Source organism: Podarcis tiliguerta (genome assembly GCF_965153285.1).
Source record: "Podarcis tiliguerta genome assembly, chromosome: 6".
Classification (NCBI taxonomy): Eukaryota; Metazoa; Chordata; class Lepidosauria; order Squamata; family Lacertidae; genus Podarcis; species Podarcis tiliguerta.
The window spans coordinates 71,337,353-71,357,005 of NC_139539.1; the positions used below are offsets into that span (position 1 = coordinate 71,337,353).

Here is a 19,653-nt window from a genome sequence, read left to right on the forward strand (position 1 = left end):
AAATGGCAGTTTTAAAGCAAAATATAAATAAAATGGCAGTTTTAAAGCAAAATATAAATAAAATGGCAGTTTTAAAGCAAATATTTGCTTAAAACAATTACTTTTCCATTAAGAGATATGAGCTGCTGACTTACCTTCATTACATTAAATAAAACCTCCTGCCCAAGGCTGTCTTTTTCTTTAAAAAAGTCGTGCTCGGGGTATGTCCTAGCAATGTCCCTTCTTATAAGCTTTTCAGAAGGTGAAGTCATTTTCAAGAGTTCCGAATATTGATCCTTAATTGGCATATTTTGAGCTGTGCATAAAAGCTGCCAAACTATTGCTCGGAAATGATGCGGTATCCCTTTTCGAACAAGTTCCTAGAGCGTAAAAAATAAATAAATTGATGAGCGTTTATTTATTAACTGCTCTACTTGCAATAATCTCAAAGCATGCAGTTTACCAAAATCTTCATATTCATGCGCACATGTTCTCATTTTTTAAGAAGGATGTGATAGCAGAAAGACCAAAAAAAGGCAAAAAGGATAATATTGAACATGTAACTGAACACAATTACGTTTTACTGTCTATCACAGTCTACGATGCGAGGCATTACATTCTGAACCACCAGATTTTAGAGAGTTATATTTCTAAATACAGATACTGCCAACGACTAATGATTTTGATCACTGCCAATCAACAAACCTTAATTTGCTTCTCTTTCTTTTTCCGCACATCTTCCCAATCGTTCACAATTCTTCCCCAAAGGATCCAGGAATCTTCCTCGAGGTGGCTGAGGTTGCTAGAAGCTGATGAACTAGAAACAAGTGAGGATCCGCTGTTTCTTCTTGACCCATCGACGGAGCGCAGCGATTTGCTGTCGGTCTCCAACAATCTGCGGTAAACACAAAACGCTTTGAATCTTCTGGACGTATTGAAAAGAACAGGCCAGATTTTGCATTTGAAATTGACAGCTCTGCCATGAACTAAACTTAAGCACGCTTGTTTGCACGACCTCCTTGATTACCCTTTGAGACTAAGCAAAGTAACAAACAAACCAAGTTTAAATATTTTAGCGCTGGAATCAGAATCTTGTTCTTTGAAATGGTCCCCCCCCCCCGTAAGAGTGTATTTAATGAAGCTCACAAATCAAAAGGTAGAATTATTAAGGGGAGAAATGGAACACACAGGTGGGTGTGGATGGGTGTCACAGCCAGACTCCAAAAATGGAAAGGGGGCATTTGCCAGGAAGAATCGGAAGGTATTGAAAAGCTCAAGTATATCCCCTGCTCCTGATCTGTCCATGTTTCCCCATTCTATATTTGCAGTAATAGAATACACACATTTAGGGGAAATGTGTTTGCCGGCAATTCCATTCTTGATGTGTGAACAAGTTGTAGCTAAGTATTAAAGGTAAAGGGACCCCTGACCGTTAGGTCCAGTCGCGGGCGACTCTGGGGTTGCGGCACTCATTTCGCTTTATTGGCTGAGGGAGCCGGCGTACAGCTTCCTGGTCATGTGGCCAGCATGACTAAGCCGCTTCTGGCGAACCAGAGCAGTGCACAGAAACGCCGTTTACCTTCCCGCTGGAGCGGTACCTATTTATCTACTTGCACTTTGACGTGCTTTCGAACTGCTAGGTTGGCAGGAGCAGGGACCAACAAACAGGAGCTCACCCCGTGGCGGGGATTCAAACCGCCAACCTTCTGATCAGCAAGTCCTAGCCTCTGTGGTTTAACCCACAGCGCCACCCACGTCCCTAGCTAAGTATTAAGCCCAACTTATTAGTAAAATAAGTGAGGTTGAAACCATGAACATACTAAGTAGTGACTAAGCCTCATTTAAGAAATGAGTAAGTCCCGTTGATTGGACTGAACTGATGCTATCATCATCATTATCATCTGCCAATAACTGGGGGAAAGTTCACTTTCCTCTCCTCTTATAGTCAGAAGCCCTATCAGCAGTTATATATTGCTTACAATTTTGCCGTTCACTTGGATGTGTTATGGTTCTACTTTGGGACATTTGATTTATCAATGACAGAAACAAATCCCAAACTATTTTCTCATTTGCGGTTTGCTCTGCCAAAATGCCCAAGTTAGAATTGTAAGCTTCCCACCCCCATGCACCCAATTTCCCTGCTCCATTTACCACCTCCTTACTAAATATATTGAGCAAATGAGTTGAGTTTAATAAACTTACTCTGCACTTTTCCTTTCAGGCAGCCTTTGCCAAGCCGGTGCTCTCCAGATGTTTTGGACTACAATTCCCATCACCCCCGGCCACTCATGCTGCCTAGAGCTAATGGGAGTTGTAGTCCAAAAACATCTGGAGAACACCAAGTTGGCAAAGGCTGCCTTAAAGGAATAGTTGTTTGCTCATCAACTTTATAGAAATACTTTAAACAAGCATGTGCAACACTTGTTATGCTGAAAAGCAAATACCCAAATGCTTCTATATTTCCAGTTGTTAAGGTAAAGCTAAAGGGACCCCTGACCATTAGGTCCAGTTGTGACTGACTCTGGGGTTGTGGCGCTCATCTCGCTTTATTGGCCGAGGGAGCCGATTTACAGCTTCTGGGTAATGTGGCCAGCAGGATTAAGCCGCTTCTGGCAAACCAGAGCAGCGCACAGAAACACCGTTTACCTTCCCCTCAGAGCGGTACCTATTAATCTACTTGCACTTTGTTGTGCTTTCGAACTGCTAGGTTGGCAGGAGCAGGATCGAGCAATGGGAGCTCACCCCGTCGCGGGGATTCAAACCGCCAACCTTCTGATCAGCAAGCCCTAGGCTCTGTGGTTTAACCCACAGCGCCACCCGCATCCCTATTTCCAGTTGTTAGCTTAATGAAAATTGCCAGTTAACAAAGAGAACGACAAATTCTCATAAACTGTCGAGGGAATGAGCCACCTATGATAGAACTAGACCACTTTATGGCTTAACATTAATCCTGGGAATATAGAATTAATGTTCTGGAGGCGGGAAGGGGGACTTACAGCAGGCGCTGCTCCATTTCTACTTCCTTAGCTTTTTTAGCATTTAAGATTATCATAAGCTTATGAATCAGCTGTAACAATAGCTTTTCTGTCACTGTTTATGTTTAAATCAACCTTGAACTCAGTTAAAACAGCAATTATTTACCTGAACAGGCAAGACATGAGGATTATCCGTAACTAAATATTAGGGTAGGGCACAGGACGGGAAAGCAGGGAGAAAAGGAAGCATAAGGCCCAAATACAAGATTTGGAACTGGAACTCTTACCATCAGTGTGCAAGTGATGGACTACTTTTCGAATGTTAAGACATGGCTCATGAAATTTAATAATTTCTTACCCGACTTGGCCTACAAGGCAAAACTGCTACGTTCCTTACATTTGCAAAACACAAAGAAAACCTTTCCCTTACAAGCAGTGCAGTAAACAAGTCCAAACTCCAGATAAGCATAGAAAGCGCGGTTGTCTACTCTTGAAGAATGAAACAAATACTTCACCATAACAAGTCATAATTTTGCAACCCGGACTGGGGCAAAGGTTTGTATTTTGAAGTATTTATCCTAATTCTCTGTTGTAATCCTTACCTTGATAAGTCCATGGCTCCTTTTTAATTCAGAATCTGCAGTTTATGATAACGTAAGCAGTCAGTAGAAAAGAAACCACTTCATTTCCATCAATGATTTACGTTCCCCAAACAGATTCGTGATTGGTTAAGAATGAACCATCCCAATTTATATTGGAGGGGAACTTAACCCCGTGTGACTTAAAAAAATAAAGAAACCGAGTACTTGTCCAGAGAAAGGTTCCCTACTTCCTTTTTTTCACACTTCCGGTTTTTGTCAAATGCTCATGCACATGCTCAGGTCAAAGTTTGTTTTCCACAGTGACGGAATGTGTAATCTGAATCCTGCAGAGCTCTGAAGAACTGTTAGGTTCATACGTTTCGTGAGTGAAAGCAGGCAATTCCTCAGGTTTCTAAGCACGTTTTCAATAAGGCTTTCTAAACACTGGTATTCCGCTTTGATCTCTTAGGATTACAGTAAATCTAAAGGAATTTCCCATTTTAAGAACACACACAGACAAGCACCTGAAAATAGTTACTTCCGTTTTCCGAAGAATATAAGTGTTACCCAAACAGAGAAAGAGAGCAAAAGTGAAACAGAGAATGGAAGGACTAGGAGAGATCTGTGATAAGATGAAATGACACAAAAGGCACTCTAAAAGAAAAAGAGGACACAACAACAACAAAACCTACTGAAGTGTATAAAATTAGAAAGATAGGCACATGGATATATCCTTGCTGGCATTCATGACTTGTTTTTAGGAGGACAGATAACTACTGTTCTAGCTGAGTGCTACAGGGAGAGAGGATTTAGAAGAAAATATATTCATCTTATTTGCCTAACACAGTCTCTCAGAGACTCACAACCAAATTAAGAAACAAACAAAAATTGTTAAAAGCGGCCATCAAAAGGTCACAAATCAATACACGAAACATGAAACACCAGCTTCTTAAACAAAACAAAACAAAAAACCACCAAACTAGAGGGCACCAACATACAGCTTTAGCACAGCAAGACCGTATTCCATCAAGAAAAATAGTAATTTAAAATTTAAAATACTTGGGCAATGACACAGAAGGGATAGTTTTGACAGTGGTGATAAGGGACAGCTGGTATACAATGGGCACCTGTAACACTCCTGTAGTTGCACTGTTTATAGCAATCAGCCACAACTACATACACAGCTTGCTTTGAATTGTGAATGTTCCTCCTGCCAGCCCCCGTGGATGACGCACGAGTCGCAAACCAACCATAGTCTACCTGGTCTTGTTGCATGGCCCCAGATTGTGGTTTGCTTTATCTGTTTCAAACAAACTACACATGGAAAACTAGAAAGACAAGCCAAAGTTTGTTCTTGGCTTATTTTTTTTGTTTAGCACTCACAGTTGGTTTGCAACAAGCAAGTGAACTATGATCTGGGTTCACAAAACAGGGGGAACTATTTGTGCTGCACGTAGCAGCTGGGGGTGGGGGTGGGCGGAGGCACAATCACAAATTAAGCCATGGTTTGGCTTGCCGTGTGGACAAGGCCAAGTAAGAACACAAAATGCCAAAGCACAGGGACCTTGATGAAGAGACATTGCTCAAGTCAATTGTATTTATAACTATTGTACTTTTAGGACCGTAATGTGATCTTTTTTGCATTCAAGCCTATCGAGAAGGCATTAAAAACAACAACAACACAATTGTACTGCAGTCTTACGTATATTCAGGTAAGGCTGTAGTGCCACAACCCTTTATTGTGACAAAAGCTATGGTCCGTCTGGTTGGGGAGGAATATGAAACTGAACCGGAATGCAAGGTATGTAAGTCTTGATTAAGAAAGAATTCCCAGCGTTCTTCCGAAAAACCAGATGGAAACTTGGGAGATTTAAAGGCAATTATATGTTCCACATCTCTGAACACACTAGCTTAGCTTTCCAAGAAAGCACAGGAACGTGCTGCTGCTGTTGTTGTTTTAAAACCAAGCCACCCACCTGCACAATTCGACATGCCACAGGTTGTCCAGACTCACTCACCTGGCAGCAGACGAATATGACAGAATGGCTACGCCGCAGGCTACTGGATACCTTCCAAGCTGAGCTTATCGCCTTGCCAGGTAATTATACGGCTCGCGACCAACGGCCAGACAAATAAGCTGGAAAACATGCCCCGCCACTGGAACCGATTTCCGAACCTGAGCACCGCCAGGAAAGCTAAGCTGCCACTCACCTGTTTTGCTCTTCTAATTTGGCCAATAGCTCTAAGTCATCGGGACTCAATTCCGCAGGGGACAAAGGAGACAACGCTGGAGTCGAGAGCGTGGTAGAGGAGGATGCCGTGTGTAATGAAGCAGATGGACTTGCCACCTGGCTGGCCATTTGACTGACAGTGTTCTTCACCCATGAGAGAGTAGAACTCAGCTTCCCTGTAACCTTGTCTGTCGCCACCTGAGGAGGAAAGCATACAAGGAGGCATTTAACAGCTCCTTGGTCAGGAATGGCAAGCACATAGCCATAGGTGTTTAGCTGGATCCCTCCAGTGGTTCCACACACACCCCATCTTTGTTTTTTCTCCTTCCCTTTCCATGCAACTGTAATTTGTTCAACCACATAGAATCATCTCAGGTATCTATTAATGATCACTGGTGCTTTTATTTAATGAGACGAAAGAACTGGTAGAAAAGTGAGCATTTGCAAGTTCTGAAAAAGCGACATCTAAAGCTTGCAGGTACATCAGCCTTGCTAATAAGACTTCTGCAAAAATGCCTAGTCCCACAGCCAAATTTTACTAGCTGGCCTGCTCACAGATATCTTACCAGTAGTTTGTGTATTAACAAAGAAGAGAACCAGTGCAATGGATTTTTGAGCTTTTTTTTTTAAAAAAATGAAATCTAAGTTGTTGAGCTTTTTTGGGGAAATCATGGGTAAAAATACCTCATAAATAGGACATTGCAGAGGGCAGGCTTCTGCTGGGGGTGGGCAGAACCTCAGATAAGTGATTACTTTCAATGCTTTTCAATAATATTTGCGGATCTAAGGGGAGCAGCTGCCCCCACTCCAGCCTCCCTTGGCTATACCCATGACCAGTGCTATTTCACATTTACAGTAAAAACAAAGGAGTTTTGTAGCACCTGAAAGACTAACATTTTTTAATGGCATGAGCTTCTGTGGACTCAAACCTACTTCTTTAGATGCATGAAGTGAAATCTTAGCTGGCAGGTATATGAAGAAAAAAGAATCAAGGTGGGAAATGGAAGGCAGAAAATTACAGCAGGTGATAATTAAGAGATTTAAATGTATGTTAAATACCTTTTACAGTAGCAGATGGGTGATAATTTTTTCTCAGCATTGCTGAGATGACGTGCAGTGAGAAACCCAGGTTTGCTTCAGGATTAAGCATGAAATCATTCTTGGTTAAAACAAAATTGGATTTCAGGGAGCTCCAGAAAAGCTAAATTACTAAAATGGTCACTAAAATGGCAAGCAGAATTCAATATAAAGTGATTCACACTGGGTCTTTTTTTTTTTGCCAGCTTCACATATAAACTAGTGGGGTCTGTACTTCAGTGACTGACCAGAAGCGAGACCTTAGATCCTTAGATACAGTGGAAAGATCAATGGAGTTGTTGATCCAGTGTGTGGCAGCTATGAAAAAGCAAATTCCATGTTAGGGATCATTAGGAAAGGGACTGGAAAAAACCTGCCAATGTCACAATGCCATTATACAAATCTATGATATGACCACACTTGGAATACTGTGTTCCATACTACCCGGTTGCCCCGGGTTGAAAATCATTAGGGGCGCAAAATTTAAACAACCGGGGCTGCCTCAGTACCAATGCGCACTGTCTACTTCTGAAAATATTGATCTCTCTGAGGTAGTTTTTGTTACGTGAACAGTGTCACCATACCCTCCGACATGTCCCAGCACAAAACCAAGCCGCACTCTCATGCAAGTCACGTGACCTGCGCTTTTGCTGTGATCTCACACGTTTTTGGGCGCCAAGCTCTCACTCGAGAACGTTTCCAAGCACAATTCAAAGTGTTGGTGCTGATCTTTAAAGCCCTAAATGGCCTCTGTCCGGTATATCTGAAGGGGTGTCTCCTCCCCCATCGTTCTACCTGGACACTAAGGTCCAGCGCCAAGGGCCTTCTGGCGGTTCCCTCACTGCGAAAAGCCAAGTTACAGGGAACCGGGCAGAGGGCCTTCTCGGTAGTGGCACCCGCCCTGTGGAACACCCTCCCACCAGATGTCAAAGACAACAACAACTACCAGACTTTTAGAAGACATCTGTTTAGGGAAGCTTTTAATATTTGATGCATTGCTGTATTTTTATATTTTGTCGGAAGCCACTCACAGTGGCTGGCGAAGCCCAGCCAAATAAGCAGGGTATAAATAATATATTATGATGATGATGATGATGATGATGATGATTTGCCCGCCCCAACAGGATGGCCCAGACAGTTGAAGGGCATGTGCCACAGAACCCCTGGGTGGGTCACGTGGACACCCTGGGGTCTGCAGACCACCAATTAGGAACCACTGTTGTAGGCATCTGGTTGGTCACTGTGAGAATAGGCTGCTAGACTATACAGTGGTACCTCAGGTTAAGTACTTAATTCGTTCCGGAGGTCCGTTCTTAACCTGAAACTGTTCTTAACCTGAAGCACCACTTTAGCTACTGGGGCCTCCTGCTGCTGCCGCGCCGCCAGAGCACAGTTTCTGTTCTCATCCTGAAGCAAAGTTCTTAACCTGAAACACTATTTCTGGGTTAGCGGAGTCTGTAACCTGAAGCGTATGTAACCTGAGGTACCACTGTATAAACCGCTGACCCGAGTCAACAGAGCTCCCCTTATCAAGGATGCTGGATTTTTTGTTTTGCTTTGCTACAGGGTAAGCTGTACTCATCCTGCTCCTGTTTGTTCCTACAGGCCTCTGGTGCCAATGTTTGTCTCTGATTCACCTCCATAAATTTGAATACAGAGAACAATTCCAACCTGGAACCGACTATCTCATTTGCCAGCCGTATTTACATGCAAGAGGTTTCTTCTTGTTGGTGATACTTCGCAAGCCAAGACATTTGTTTTCTTTGGCACAATAGAAGCAACCAAGAGCAAGGCAGAAATTGCTCTGTGCCAAGAAAAGAGAAAAACTTTCACTCCGAGAAAGTTCTTCTACATTAGTGGAACCCAAAAACACCAGGTTGTTGTTTTTTTAATAGCCACTGACTGAACTTGAAAGGAGAAGTAAAAACTGAAGAAGTAAATATGCATAATTTTAACATGTTAAAAAACCCACAAAGCCTCAAAGAACAGCAACGTTCCCTCTTCTTTTAAAGCAATGATAGGTATTTATTCCCCCACAAAGCAAGTTTCCAGAGAACTTGAAAATGTTGTTTGGTCTGAGCCCAGGGGTTTTCTAATTTGCATGACTTGTTGACGCTTTAATTTGAAATATTTCCGCAGAACTGCAAAACACGGTCACTATGTGCCTGTAAATGCCAGCACAGGTTAGCATTTTTGTTTCTCAGGTAACAGTATCGCCATGTTTGGCAAAAGCAAGAAAGGGACATGTCAAGGTAGGCTTGACCTTTCCAGTTTGTCTCATACAAGTGCCGGGCACAAGTATATCCAGGTTTCACACAGCAACCGACTGAAAATGCTCTTTGGAGATTTCACGTACACACTCATTTAAGGGCCAAATCAAACAAGTTGAGGCAGCCTTGTTATTTATTCACATGTCTTCTCTGAACCCACATTAAACAGAGGGATTATTATTATTTTTTACAACTAAAAGGGCACATGGGGAAGGAAAGTTTTCCTTTCCCCTTCTGTTGCCTCAAGCACTTTTCTGCCCAGATTTGCTCACTCCAGGTTTTGGAGTCAGCTGAAAAGAGGTTGCCCTTGGTGACAGATATTTAGTTTTCCTCACCGACATACCCCTATTGATTTAATCTACTTAATACATGTACAGTACCGAATACTCTCTCTGTGTATTTGTACATATATGTAAACTTGATTTTTTACTCCTGTTAGTACATGTTACAGAATACAATGTTTAAAGGATAGCTTTAAAGGAAATGTACATTATGCATTGGAGTAAAAAATGTTCAGATTCCTGCATTGCAGTCTATGAACTCAATGAATTAATTATGAACTAGAGTCTATTGATTCAACAGGTCTACTCAGGGTAGTAAAGGTAAAGGGACCCCTGACCATTAGGTCCAGTCGTGGCCAACTCTGGGGTTGTGGCGCTCATCTTGCTTTATTGGCTGAGGGAGCCGGCATACAGCTTCCAGCTCATGTGGCCAGCAGGACTAAGCCGCTTCTGGAGAACCAGAGCAGTGCACGGAGACGCCGTTTACCTTCCCGCTGGAGTGATACCTACTTATCTACTTGCACTTTGATATGCTTTCAAACTGCTAGGTTGGGAGGAGCAGGGACCGAGCAACGGGAGCTCACCCCGTCATGGGGATTCGAACCGCCGACCTTCTGATCGGCAAGTCCTAGGCTCTGTGGTTTAACCCACAGCGCCACCCGCGTCCCACTCAGGGTAGTAGTAAGAGTGTAAGTACACACTGTGCTCCTTCTGGGGTAGTTAGCCCTAAACAGCTGGAATGACTCTGACTGGCTGGCTAAACAAGGGTCTCAAACCCTTGGTGAGTTAGGGACTTCCCCTGAACGTGGAGACAGGCTCTGGCAGGTTGAGCAGATGAGACAAGTAGTGAGTCCAGTGGCCAAGAAAGTGGTTTCTGTATAAGCTGTAGAGGGAAGTGAGGTGCATGTTGGGCTCATCAACCTGGGAAAGCAGCTGATCTCAGAGAAGGAAAACTCTGGTGCTAAACCTCTGCTGCCTTGCAGGACATCTTCGGGAGAAGAAAAGGCTGAGGAGAAAACCCCTCACAATTCCGGAGTAAAGTCCCTAAGACGGTTGACTGGCATCTTCTACACCTCCTTCCTGCAACTGCTACAGCCAAACTGGTGCCAAACGCATTGCTCTGCTTTTCTTTGGACCCCATCAGCGAGGACAAGGTGGCGCAGGCCTTGTCTTCTGGGCAATCCAGGACCTTCATATCCGCTGCCCAGGCTTGTGCCCCGCGGAAGAGCTCTTCGATGCAATGGTTCGAATTCACCCTGGAGGCACACTCCATTTTCTCTCAGGATGGACGGATGCCAACGGCTCTTGCTTTTCGCTAACCTGTACCGGAAATCACTAGCTCTCCAATACCGTTTTCTTGACTTATACGAAGCGTGTCAGATTTTTCATGACTTAATGAGGTTAATGGAATCCGCACCTCAAAATTCATTGCTTTTGTATCCAAACTCAAGTGTAAATGCATTTGAACCTAAGTGAGGACAGCTGAATTGACGAGATGCGAAGGAAGAACAGCACACCTTGGGGGGTGGGGGAGATCACCTAGATTTCCCAGCGCGTAAAGCAAACAATAGTAAAATGATAATAAGAAACAACAAATATTAAAGTGTTTGCCCTTCAATTGATCTCAAAGCACCCAGGAAATTCCTATACAGTGGTACCTTGGGTTACATAAGCTTCAGGTTACATCTGCTTCAGGTTACAGACTTCGCTAACCCAGAAATAGTGTTTCAGGTTAAGAACTTTGCTTCAGGATAAGAACAGAAATCGGGCTCCGGCGGTGTGGTGGCAGCAGGAGGCCCCATTAGCTAAAGTGGTGCTTCAGGTTAAGAACAGTTTCAGGTTAAGAACGGACCTCCGGAATGAATTAAGTACTTAACCCAGGATACCACTGTAATCTATAGAAAATAGGAATACACAACAGGGATGAAAGATGGACCCTGATACTTGCCAGCAACACCCAGCCCATACTGAGCAGTGCAGTTCCAAATGGTATCACACCATATCTGTTATGTACCAGTCACCCCAACAAATGGCAGCCTTGGAAATTAATCTCCCCACTCCCCTGGAGGCAATATGGCCCTCAGGCCACACAACAGGGAATTTATTATCTGAGCAAACACTTCTTATAAGGCTAGACCTGTGCACCTTATTTCTTTCCCCCATTAAGTGCTAATGATGCTTCTCTGGTGGGTCAGTGGCAATATTTTTTTATTCCTAAATGGAAGTACAGTAGCCAAATCATAAGCCATCTGTGAAGTTGATGGTCCACTGCCGAATGGAAAATGGATTCGCCAAGTTCTAAGCCATGGGCATTACTAATCTACACTTACTTAATGCTTTCATGTACCATAAAACACACTAATGGTTACTTTACTGCTGTTTAATGATAGCCAGTATCTTAAATATTATGCTACGATAAATTATGTTGTCATTCTAACAGGGGGCCAATGTCTAAATGAGGTGTTTGCAAGATGGTAATGCGTATTATTTTGTGGGAAGTAATTATAGAGGAAGTAGAAGACTAAAACCCCAAATGATGTTTTTAAGACTTCACAATTTTATAGCATTTCCCCATAAAACAGAAATCATTCAGAAATTTTGTTAATCCCAGCCTTCAGAAAGATTAAAGAGATAATCTAAGACAGGGAATACTAATATGTATTAAGAATGAATTTTCCAATTAAGAATAAGTATATTCAAATTGCAATAAAAATGCCAACTAGAAATGTTATTAAAAGGTTACAGGAATGCAAGGTCCTGAATATCCTGTTTAAAAAACGAGATGGGAGATATAAATTACTCCTCACATTCAGCTCTTCAATATGACCAATCATTATCATATATTAATATATTTTACTTTATTCTCTTTGAACATTATTTATTCCGTAAGTGGATTGTGGTGAACAGAGCTATTAAACCCAACACTTAAGAAAAAACTTCTGTTAAAAATAACATGAATTGGCACAAAATTACGGTACTGTTTTAGATAAGAATTGGCATAGTCTTGTATTTGCAATGACCTACAGATGTACTTAACTTTCCTTTTCCTGCACTATCAGGGTAAGCAAGATAATATCCAACCAATAAAAACAAACAGGCAGAGCAAAAAAGGTTATAACAACTATAACCATCAGATAGCTCTTGTTAGATGGGAAAGCAGCCAAACAGAAAACAATTTATACTCAACAAGAACTGAAATAAGATTTACAACGGAATCCTATCTTTGATGTACACCTGCTGAATGAAACTATTAAACCAGGCCAGACAAATCTCTTTTTTGATAAGTTACAAGCTTGGTGGATCAGAGGAATGTTGTGGATCTCAATTTCAGTAAGGCTTCTACAATGGCGTAGCGTGGGGGATGCAGGGGGGGCCAGCCGCACCGGGCGCAACATCTGGGGGGGGCGCGCAGGCACTCACAGCTCTCTGCCCCCTGCTAAAATCCACGGGTTAGGGGGCGCAAATTACTTGCCTTGCCCCGGGTGCTGACAACCCACGATACGCCACTGGGCTTCTAACAAAGTCTCCCTTGTTATTCTTGTGAAAAAGCTGGTAAAACGTTGGCTGGACAAGATAACTGTTAGGTGGGTTTGTAGCTGGTTGACTGACCGAATCCAAAGAGTGCTCGCTAATGGTTTTCTTATCATCCTGGAACAAAGTGAGAAGAGGGTGGTTCTGCCCTGGGCCCGTTATTGTTCAACATCTTTATAAATGACTTGGGCGAAGGAATTGAGGGGATGCTCATCAAATTTGCAGATCACACCAAACTGGGAGGGCTAGCTAATGCCACAGAAGACAGAATCAGAATTCAATATGACCTTAAGGGATAGGAGAACTGGGCCCAAACTAACAATATAATTTCAATCGGGACAAATGTTAAGGTACTACACACCCAGGCAGGAATAACCAGCTGCACAAATATAAGATGGGAGATAGCTGGCTTGCCAGTAGCACATGAGAAAAGGATCTAGGGGTCTTAGTGGACCACAAGCTTAACACAAATCAACAGTGTGATGCTGGAGCAAAAAAAGCTAATGCTATTCTAGGCTGCATCAACAGAAGTCTAGTGCCCAGATCAAGGGAAATCATAGTAATGTTCTATCCTGCCTTGGTCGGACCACACCTAGAGTACTCTGTCTAGTTCTGGGCGCCACAATTTAAGAAAGATATTGACAAGCTGGAACGTGCGCAGAGGAGAGCACTCAAGCTGATCAAGGGTCTGGAAACCAAGCCTTAAGTGGAACAGTTGAGGGAGTTGGGGTGTTTAGGCTGGAAAAGAGAAGACTGAGAGAAGATATGATAGCCATCTGCAAACATCTACAGGGCTGTCACCTGGAAGATGGAGCAAGCTTGTTTTCTCCTGCTCTGGAGGCTGGGAATCAAATCAAGGGCTTCAAGTTAAAGGAAAGGAGATTCCGATTAAACACCAGGAAGAACTTTGACAGTAAGGGCTGTCTGACAGGCAATATTTTAAAAAATGTTGCTAGTCTTAAAAGTTCAATAGAGGACAGTTTTTGATCGTTTATAACCCAGCTTGTGTGATAGGATGCTAATCATATTTCCATGAAAATTCTATCGGTACCCGTGAAACATCCATTCTATTTACAAAGCAAGTTTAGGATCAGGACACAAGAATGGAAAAACAATTTAGAGGAGTAACAGATGCCAATCTTATGCTAACCCTATGCTCACCTTACATTAAAGTAGATCTTACCTTTCATCACCGTCTATAAATCTCCAAACCCACAGAACTGTGTGCTTCAAGGTTGTTTTACATGGGGATCAGCCAGTAAAAATTAGGGCCGCTCTGCCCATTATATATCAGCAGATTGCAGTTCCCCCAGCTAAACAAGCAACAAGGAGCAACTGCTTTTTGGGTTTCCTCGGTCCTGCCCCAATGGGATATATACACATTTACCTCATGCATGCAACAGTTTATGGGTGTATATATTAAACGTTTTGTACACTGGTACAAAGGGACATGAGTGGCGCTGTGGGTTAAACCACAGAGCCTAGGACTTGCCGATCAGAAGGTCGGCGGTTCGAATCCCCGCGACGGGGTGAGCTCCTGTTGCTCGGTCCCTGCTCCTGCCAACCTAGCAGTTTGAAAGCACGTCAAAGTGCAAGTAGATATATAGGTACCGCTCCGGCGGGAAGGTAAACGGTGTTTCTGTGCGCTGCTCTGGTTCGCCAGAAGAGGCTTAGTCATGCTGGCCACATGACCCGAAAGCTGTACGGCGGCTCCCTCGGCCAATAAAGCGAGATGAGCGCCGCAACCCCAGAGTTGGCCACGACTGGACCTGATGGTCAGGGGTCCCTTTACCTTTACCCTGGTACAAAAAAGAAAAAAATGTGGAAAGCAGCCTTAGGGGACAGACCTAAGAGATACACACAGCCCTCACCACATTTATTTGGAAAGAGGTCCAATTGGGTTTAATTGCATTTACTTTCAAGCTATCTCAATACTTTACTGCTAATGGCAGGTCTCCTTCCCTTCCTTTCAGAGGGGAAAATGCAGCTGTTAAAAGAGTGAGATTCTACCCCTGTTATTTCTTCCCACAACCCACTAGTGTCAGCTTAACCCTAGCCCTAGCACCTGGCCCTTACAGACCTTACAGATTTTATTTCCTGAAGAGATTTTGTTTAAATGCAGTTAGCAGTATGCAGGAGCTTAAAAAACTGAAGGGCAAATGAGAATCTTAAGCGTGTCGCCTATTTGTAAAATAAAGAAAAGGGAATTATGTTGGGGTAAAGTCAACTGTCCACATTAAAAACACAAAATCCTAGAAAACCATGCACCAGTTGCCTATTCTTAGTCTTCCTCTAGTCTTCATGAACCTCCTGAATACAAGCCCTGTCTTGTATTATCAACCTTCTTATCAACCATCTGCTGGAAAAACCATGTAATTTCCCTCTAATCACAAAACACCAGGCCTCAGCATCAAACAATGGTGAGGAAATGGGGTCAAGGGAAAAACACACAGTAACCCCCTTGACTTTTCAATATGCACCTGACAGCCGCTCCCCCAAACATTGATGTGAGCTTCTCTGGCCTTGCTCAAAATCCCAGCAACCATCAAAAAAACGAAAAAATAGTGTCAAAATGTAAGTAAATCTTAATCTCAAACTAGGTTATAGTAGCCTGCCGCAGGAAGGTAACAAGTGCTGAGCTGCTTTAGGGACAAATTGCATGCTATGCTGGGAAATCTTCGATTGATCTCCTGGTGTTTGTTTGTTTTTAACTAAATACATCTGCATGCAGGGAAAGAAGACGCTGATTTGATCAGTAAAGCAGCAGTGAAAAAATGCAGCGGGAGGAGGAAGGTTACCTCCCTCAATTTAAATAACCCTTCCCCAAAAATACTGTCTGCTAATTTGCAAGGGGAGGGAGGGAATGGGAGGGAATGCAGCCATGATACAGGCACTTATATACTTCCCTTTGGAGCAGATAGAAGCGTGAGAGAAGCAATTTAGAATGGGAAAATTGTGCAAGGGAGAGTTTTAAACATCTCCTCCCTGGCACCACTTGCGGAATCAAATCAGTTCCACTCCCCCCACCCCCTCTTTGCCCAATCCAACTATATTTAGTACAGACAAAAGGAGACCAGTGATATAATAAACCAACTGTAATGTGTGGCTTGGCCTTCAGCCTATCTCCCAGAGTATTTAAGTTGGATATCCTAAGGGGATAGCCCTCTCTCTTTTTAACTCAGGAAACAAACGTTGTTCCAACTGTAGCAAGCTTTTGTTTTTCCCTCAAGGTCAGCTTTCTCCTCCCTACAAAGACGCCTGCACAAAATAAGATTTCGACCTCCTCCACTCGCTACTCCATGGGGGAATTCCAAACACCCATTGTCTGCAGCTTTTCCCACATCTTTGCGGATCAGCTAAGCCCCACAGGCAAATCAAGAGTGGGAATAGGGAGGGGAATACACGCTGTTCCTAGATTCAGAAGTGCATAGTTTTTGGCTATGCTGAATGATGCACTTTACCCAAGCCTCCATCATTGGTCTGAGCAACCCTCGCAGATCTGAGTATGCACCTCTGCTTTAAACGTCATTTATTCTCTCAAAAGTTTCATCACAGTATCTTCTGAGGTGGATTTTCGAGGAAACATAAACTCTTTCCAAAAGCAAACTGAACTTCCCGGAAAGCTATCCTGGACTGAACCTCAGCATGCCGAGTATACAAATAGCTGACTTAACAGGGATTTTTTAAAAACACTTTTTTTTACAGGAAGTGGGTTATGATTCTGTGGAAAAATGACAATATCCTTATGCAAGCTCATCACTCTTATGCAAGCCTTCTGGTTTAGAATTAGTCAATCTGAAGTTAATGTCTGTCCAAATTGCAACTCGGCAGAAGAATGTTTGGTACATGAGTATTTATAATGGACAAAATCTTGTTTTGAACTAGCAAGCAGAGACTCATGAAAGTTTAAACAGACGGATCAATATTTCCAATGCCTCGGGGATGCAAGAGGATCAGTCACTTTTAAATAAATATCTAGCATCTTCTTAAGGACCACCTCAATTCATTCTACTGCCATTTAAGCAAGAGATAAGCATCAGTTAACATGGTTCATGTAGAAACTTGTATTTCGGTTTGATTCTGTTAGGTGCTTGCAAGCCAGCTGAAATCAACATGTTGCCCCTTGTAAAAGCCACTGGGCTCAAACTAGATGTCTTGGGTAATTCACTCCCCCAGGCAAGATCCACACATATCAACAGAATCTCTCTTCTTCCACTGCAAGGGTAATGGAATCTTCTTATGAGAATGAGCAGTATCAGTAATAAAACCTTGCTGTTATCCCAGAGTGTCCGTTATGGGATACCATAGCTGGGCAAAGGGAAGGGAAAAAGCAGCTCAGGAAAAATGGTTTCGAGCCTTAAACAGGGAAAACATACCAGTCTCCGTAATGGGTGGTGCAACTAAGCCAAGTCAAAAGGACCAGAGGCCTAGAGCTTATTTTTTCCAAAACAGTGTCTCAGACATACTTAAGCTTCTCTAAGGAACTAACTCCACGCCTGAGCTCCTTTGGGGCTCCTCCCTCCTCCCCATCTCAACCAACTGTTTTGCAGGAGAGAATGCAGAGATCTTAAAATGCATGCCATCGTGTGTGCATGTATGTAGCTTGCCGCTGCCATAAACGGATCTCTAAAATGGGCGCATCTGATTTAAGACACCTCCACCTCTGACCGAGAATTACATGCAGGACAAGAAAAAATATTCTTTGCCATATGTGGTTGGGATGAGATTGTAGAGGCCCCTCGTGGACCTAGTGCGGACTGACTGGAGCCACTCAGTTCTTAGGTTGGGTGCATCCCATGGGTTGAAATCAATCCTCAACAAGTGAGCTAGAAGGCTGACGCTCTGTGTCACGCCATCTGCGAGTGCAACCTTTCTGTGCTTAAGCAGAAAGCGCTCTGCCCTACTCAGGGGCACTCTTGCTGATGGCTGATCATCTGCAACGAAAAACCCGGCCGCATCTCTGAGGGATTATGCCCTGTCTGATAAAGCCGGATCAGGTCCCTTCACTTGGAGCTGGTGCTCAGCCTGGGAGAGCCAAGAAAGGGACGTTGCCACAAAGACGAACCACAGACACACACAACACAGGGGTCGTTCCCCCCGCCGCAGAGAGGAAATCCGGTGGGTGGAAAGGAGGAGGAGGAGGAGGAAACCCCGACGAAATCCCGCATCGGCGCAAGCAGCGCGCTCTCCGATGTTGCTGGGTTGCGATTCCTTTTGCAGCCAAGCGCCTGCAAGACGCGGGGAAGGGAGAGCATGCAGAGCAGCCCTCTTTGCAAGGTCACAACAGGCCCGAGAAGACAGAGAAAAAAAGAGAGAGAGAGAGAGAGAGAGAGGCATCCGCACCTTCCTGTCATTCGCGTCTCCAGGGCGCAGCGCGGCGAGGGGGCTCCGTGCGCCCTGGCCCTCTCCAAGGCCACTGGGCTCCCCAACCCAGGCACCCTTTCCCCCGGGGTGGTGGGTGGGTGGTCTCTTCCCATGGGGTCTCCTCCTCCCCCCTGGGGTGCAAAGGAGCGATGGGGGCCAGGAGGGGCGCCGCTCGCTCACCTTGGAAGCCTTTGCCGGGGAGAGGAGGCGAGAACATCAGTTTCCTGGGCAGCCAGCCCGGCCCGGAGCCGCCGCCGCCGCTGCTTGCTGCTGCTGCTGCTGCCTCGGTGCTCCCCGCCCGGACGGCGTCCCGCCTTTCTTCGTCCTCTCTTTCCCCCTTCCTTCCTTCCTACCCTCCCTCCTTCTCTCTCCACCCTTTCTCCAGCAGCTCCAGCCTCGAGAAAGCGGGCCACGTCCCTGGGAGAGACCCGCGCGCAGGCGCACGCGCCCCCTCCGCCGTCGGGGCAGGCGACTCGAGGCTGGACTAGAGGGCGAACGGCGGGGAAAGGGACGTCGCCGGGCAGCCGGGCTGCAACGCCCCGCGGGTTGGCTTGGGAGGAAGGCCGGCCTCTCGGCGGGGCTGATTTCCCTACCGAGGAAATAATGCGGGCTGCGCGGCATCCAGCAGCCGGGCAGCTTTTCTCGCGCCTGGTTTGGCTGCCTTGAATGCTAACTTGATTCTCTGCTTTCTCCCGGCGGGGGGAAGGGCACTGTCTCCTTAGGAGAAAACAAGATCTATGATGGGAACTGTGTTGTCATAACACATGGGTTCTTCCTAACCATACTTCTTCCTCTGCTCCTTCCTTCCTCCTCCTCCTCCTCTTGCTTCTTCCTCAAATTTGTATACGGCCCCCATAATAAAATATTAAACATTAAAAAAACTTCCCTATACAGGATTGCCTTCAGACGGTTCGGGAGTCAGATAACTCCATGCCCTCCAACATTTCTCCAATGAAAACAGGGACATCCTACAATCCCCTCCAACATTTCTTCAATGAAAACAGGGGCGTCCTAAGGAAAGGCGGGACATTCCAGGATGAAATCAGAAATCAGAATGGCTTCTGTAAATCCGGGACTACCACTGGAAAACAGGGACATTCCGCTTTCTTTGCCAAATCTCAACAACAAAATAGTTTTTGAGCTTTTTAATGATAAATTACAAAAATCAACCCTAATTAGAATCATAATATAAAACCATACTTTCACTCGCCCTTTTTCACAGACAACACACGCAAGCAGTTCAATGGTCCTCTTTGACAGATTTCCCAAAGCCCTCCCCTCTCCCCTAGCCTCTAGAGGAGCACCATTGAGACTCCCAGCCTGTTTGTGTGTGTGTGTACACAAATGCATTTGGAATGCGAAAC

At 44.4% G+C, this 19,653-nt stretch overlaps 1 protein-coding gene across 5 annotated transcripts in view; it reads right to left on the bottom strand.

The window, feature by feature from the left end:
* The window catches only part of EVI5 (ecotropic viral integration site 5), a 64,992-nt gene extending 45,959 nt beyond the window's left edge, over positions 1-19,033 (bottom strand). For 3 of the 5 annotated variants that reach the window (XM_083444875.1, XM_083444874.1, XM_083444871.1), the window contains exons 1-4: positions 18,470-19,033; positions 5,747-5,964; positions 685-874; positions 135-359 (exon numbers count right to left, since the gene is read on the bottom strand). In XM_083444875.1, the coding sequence (XP_083301001.1) occupies positions 135-359; positions 685-874; positions 5,747-5,895 (564 nt within the window). In that variant the 5' untranslated portion in view covers positions 5,896-5,964; positions 18,470-19,033. Of the gene's footprint in view, positions 1-134; positions 360-684; positions 875-3,556; positions 3,809-5,746; positions 5,965-6,825; positions 7,157-18,469 lie in introns of those variants that run through there. The other 2 variants (XM_083444872.1, XM_083444873.1) reach the window with 2 other exon arrangements.
* Positions 19,034-19,653: the final 620 nt, after the last annotated feature.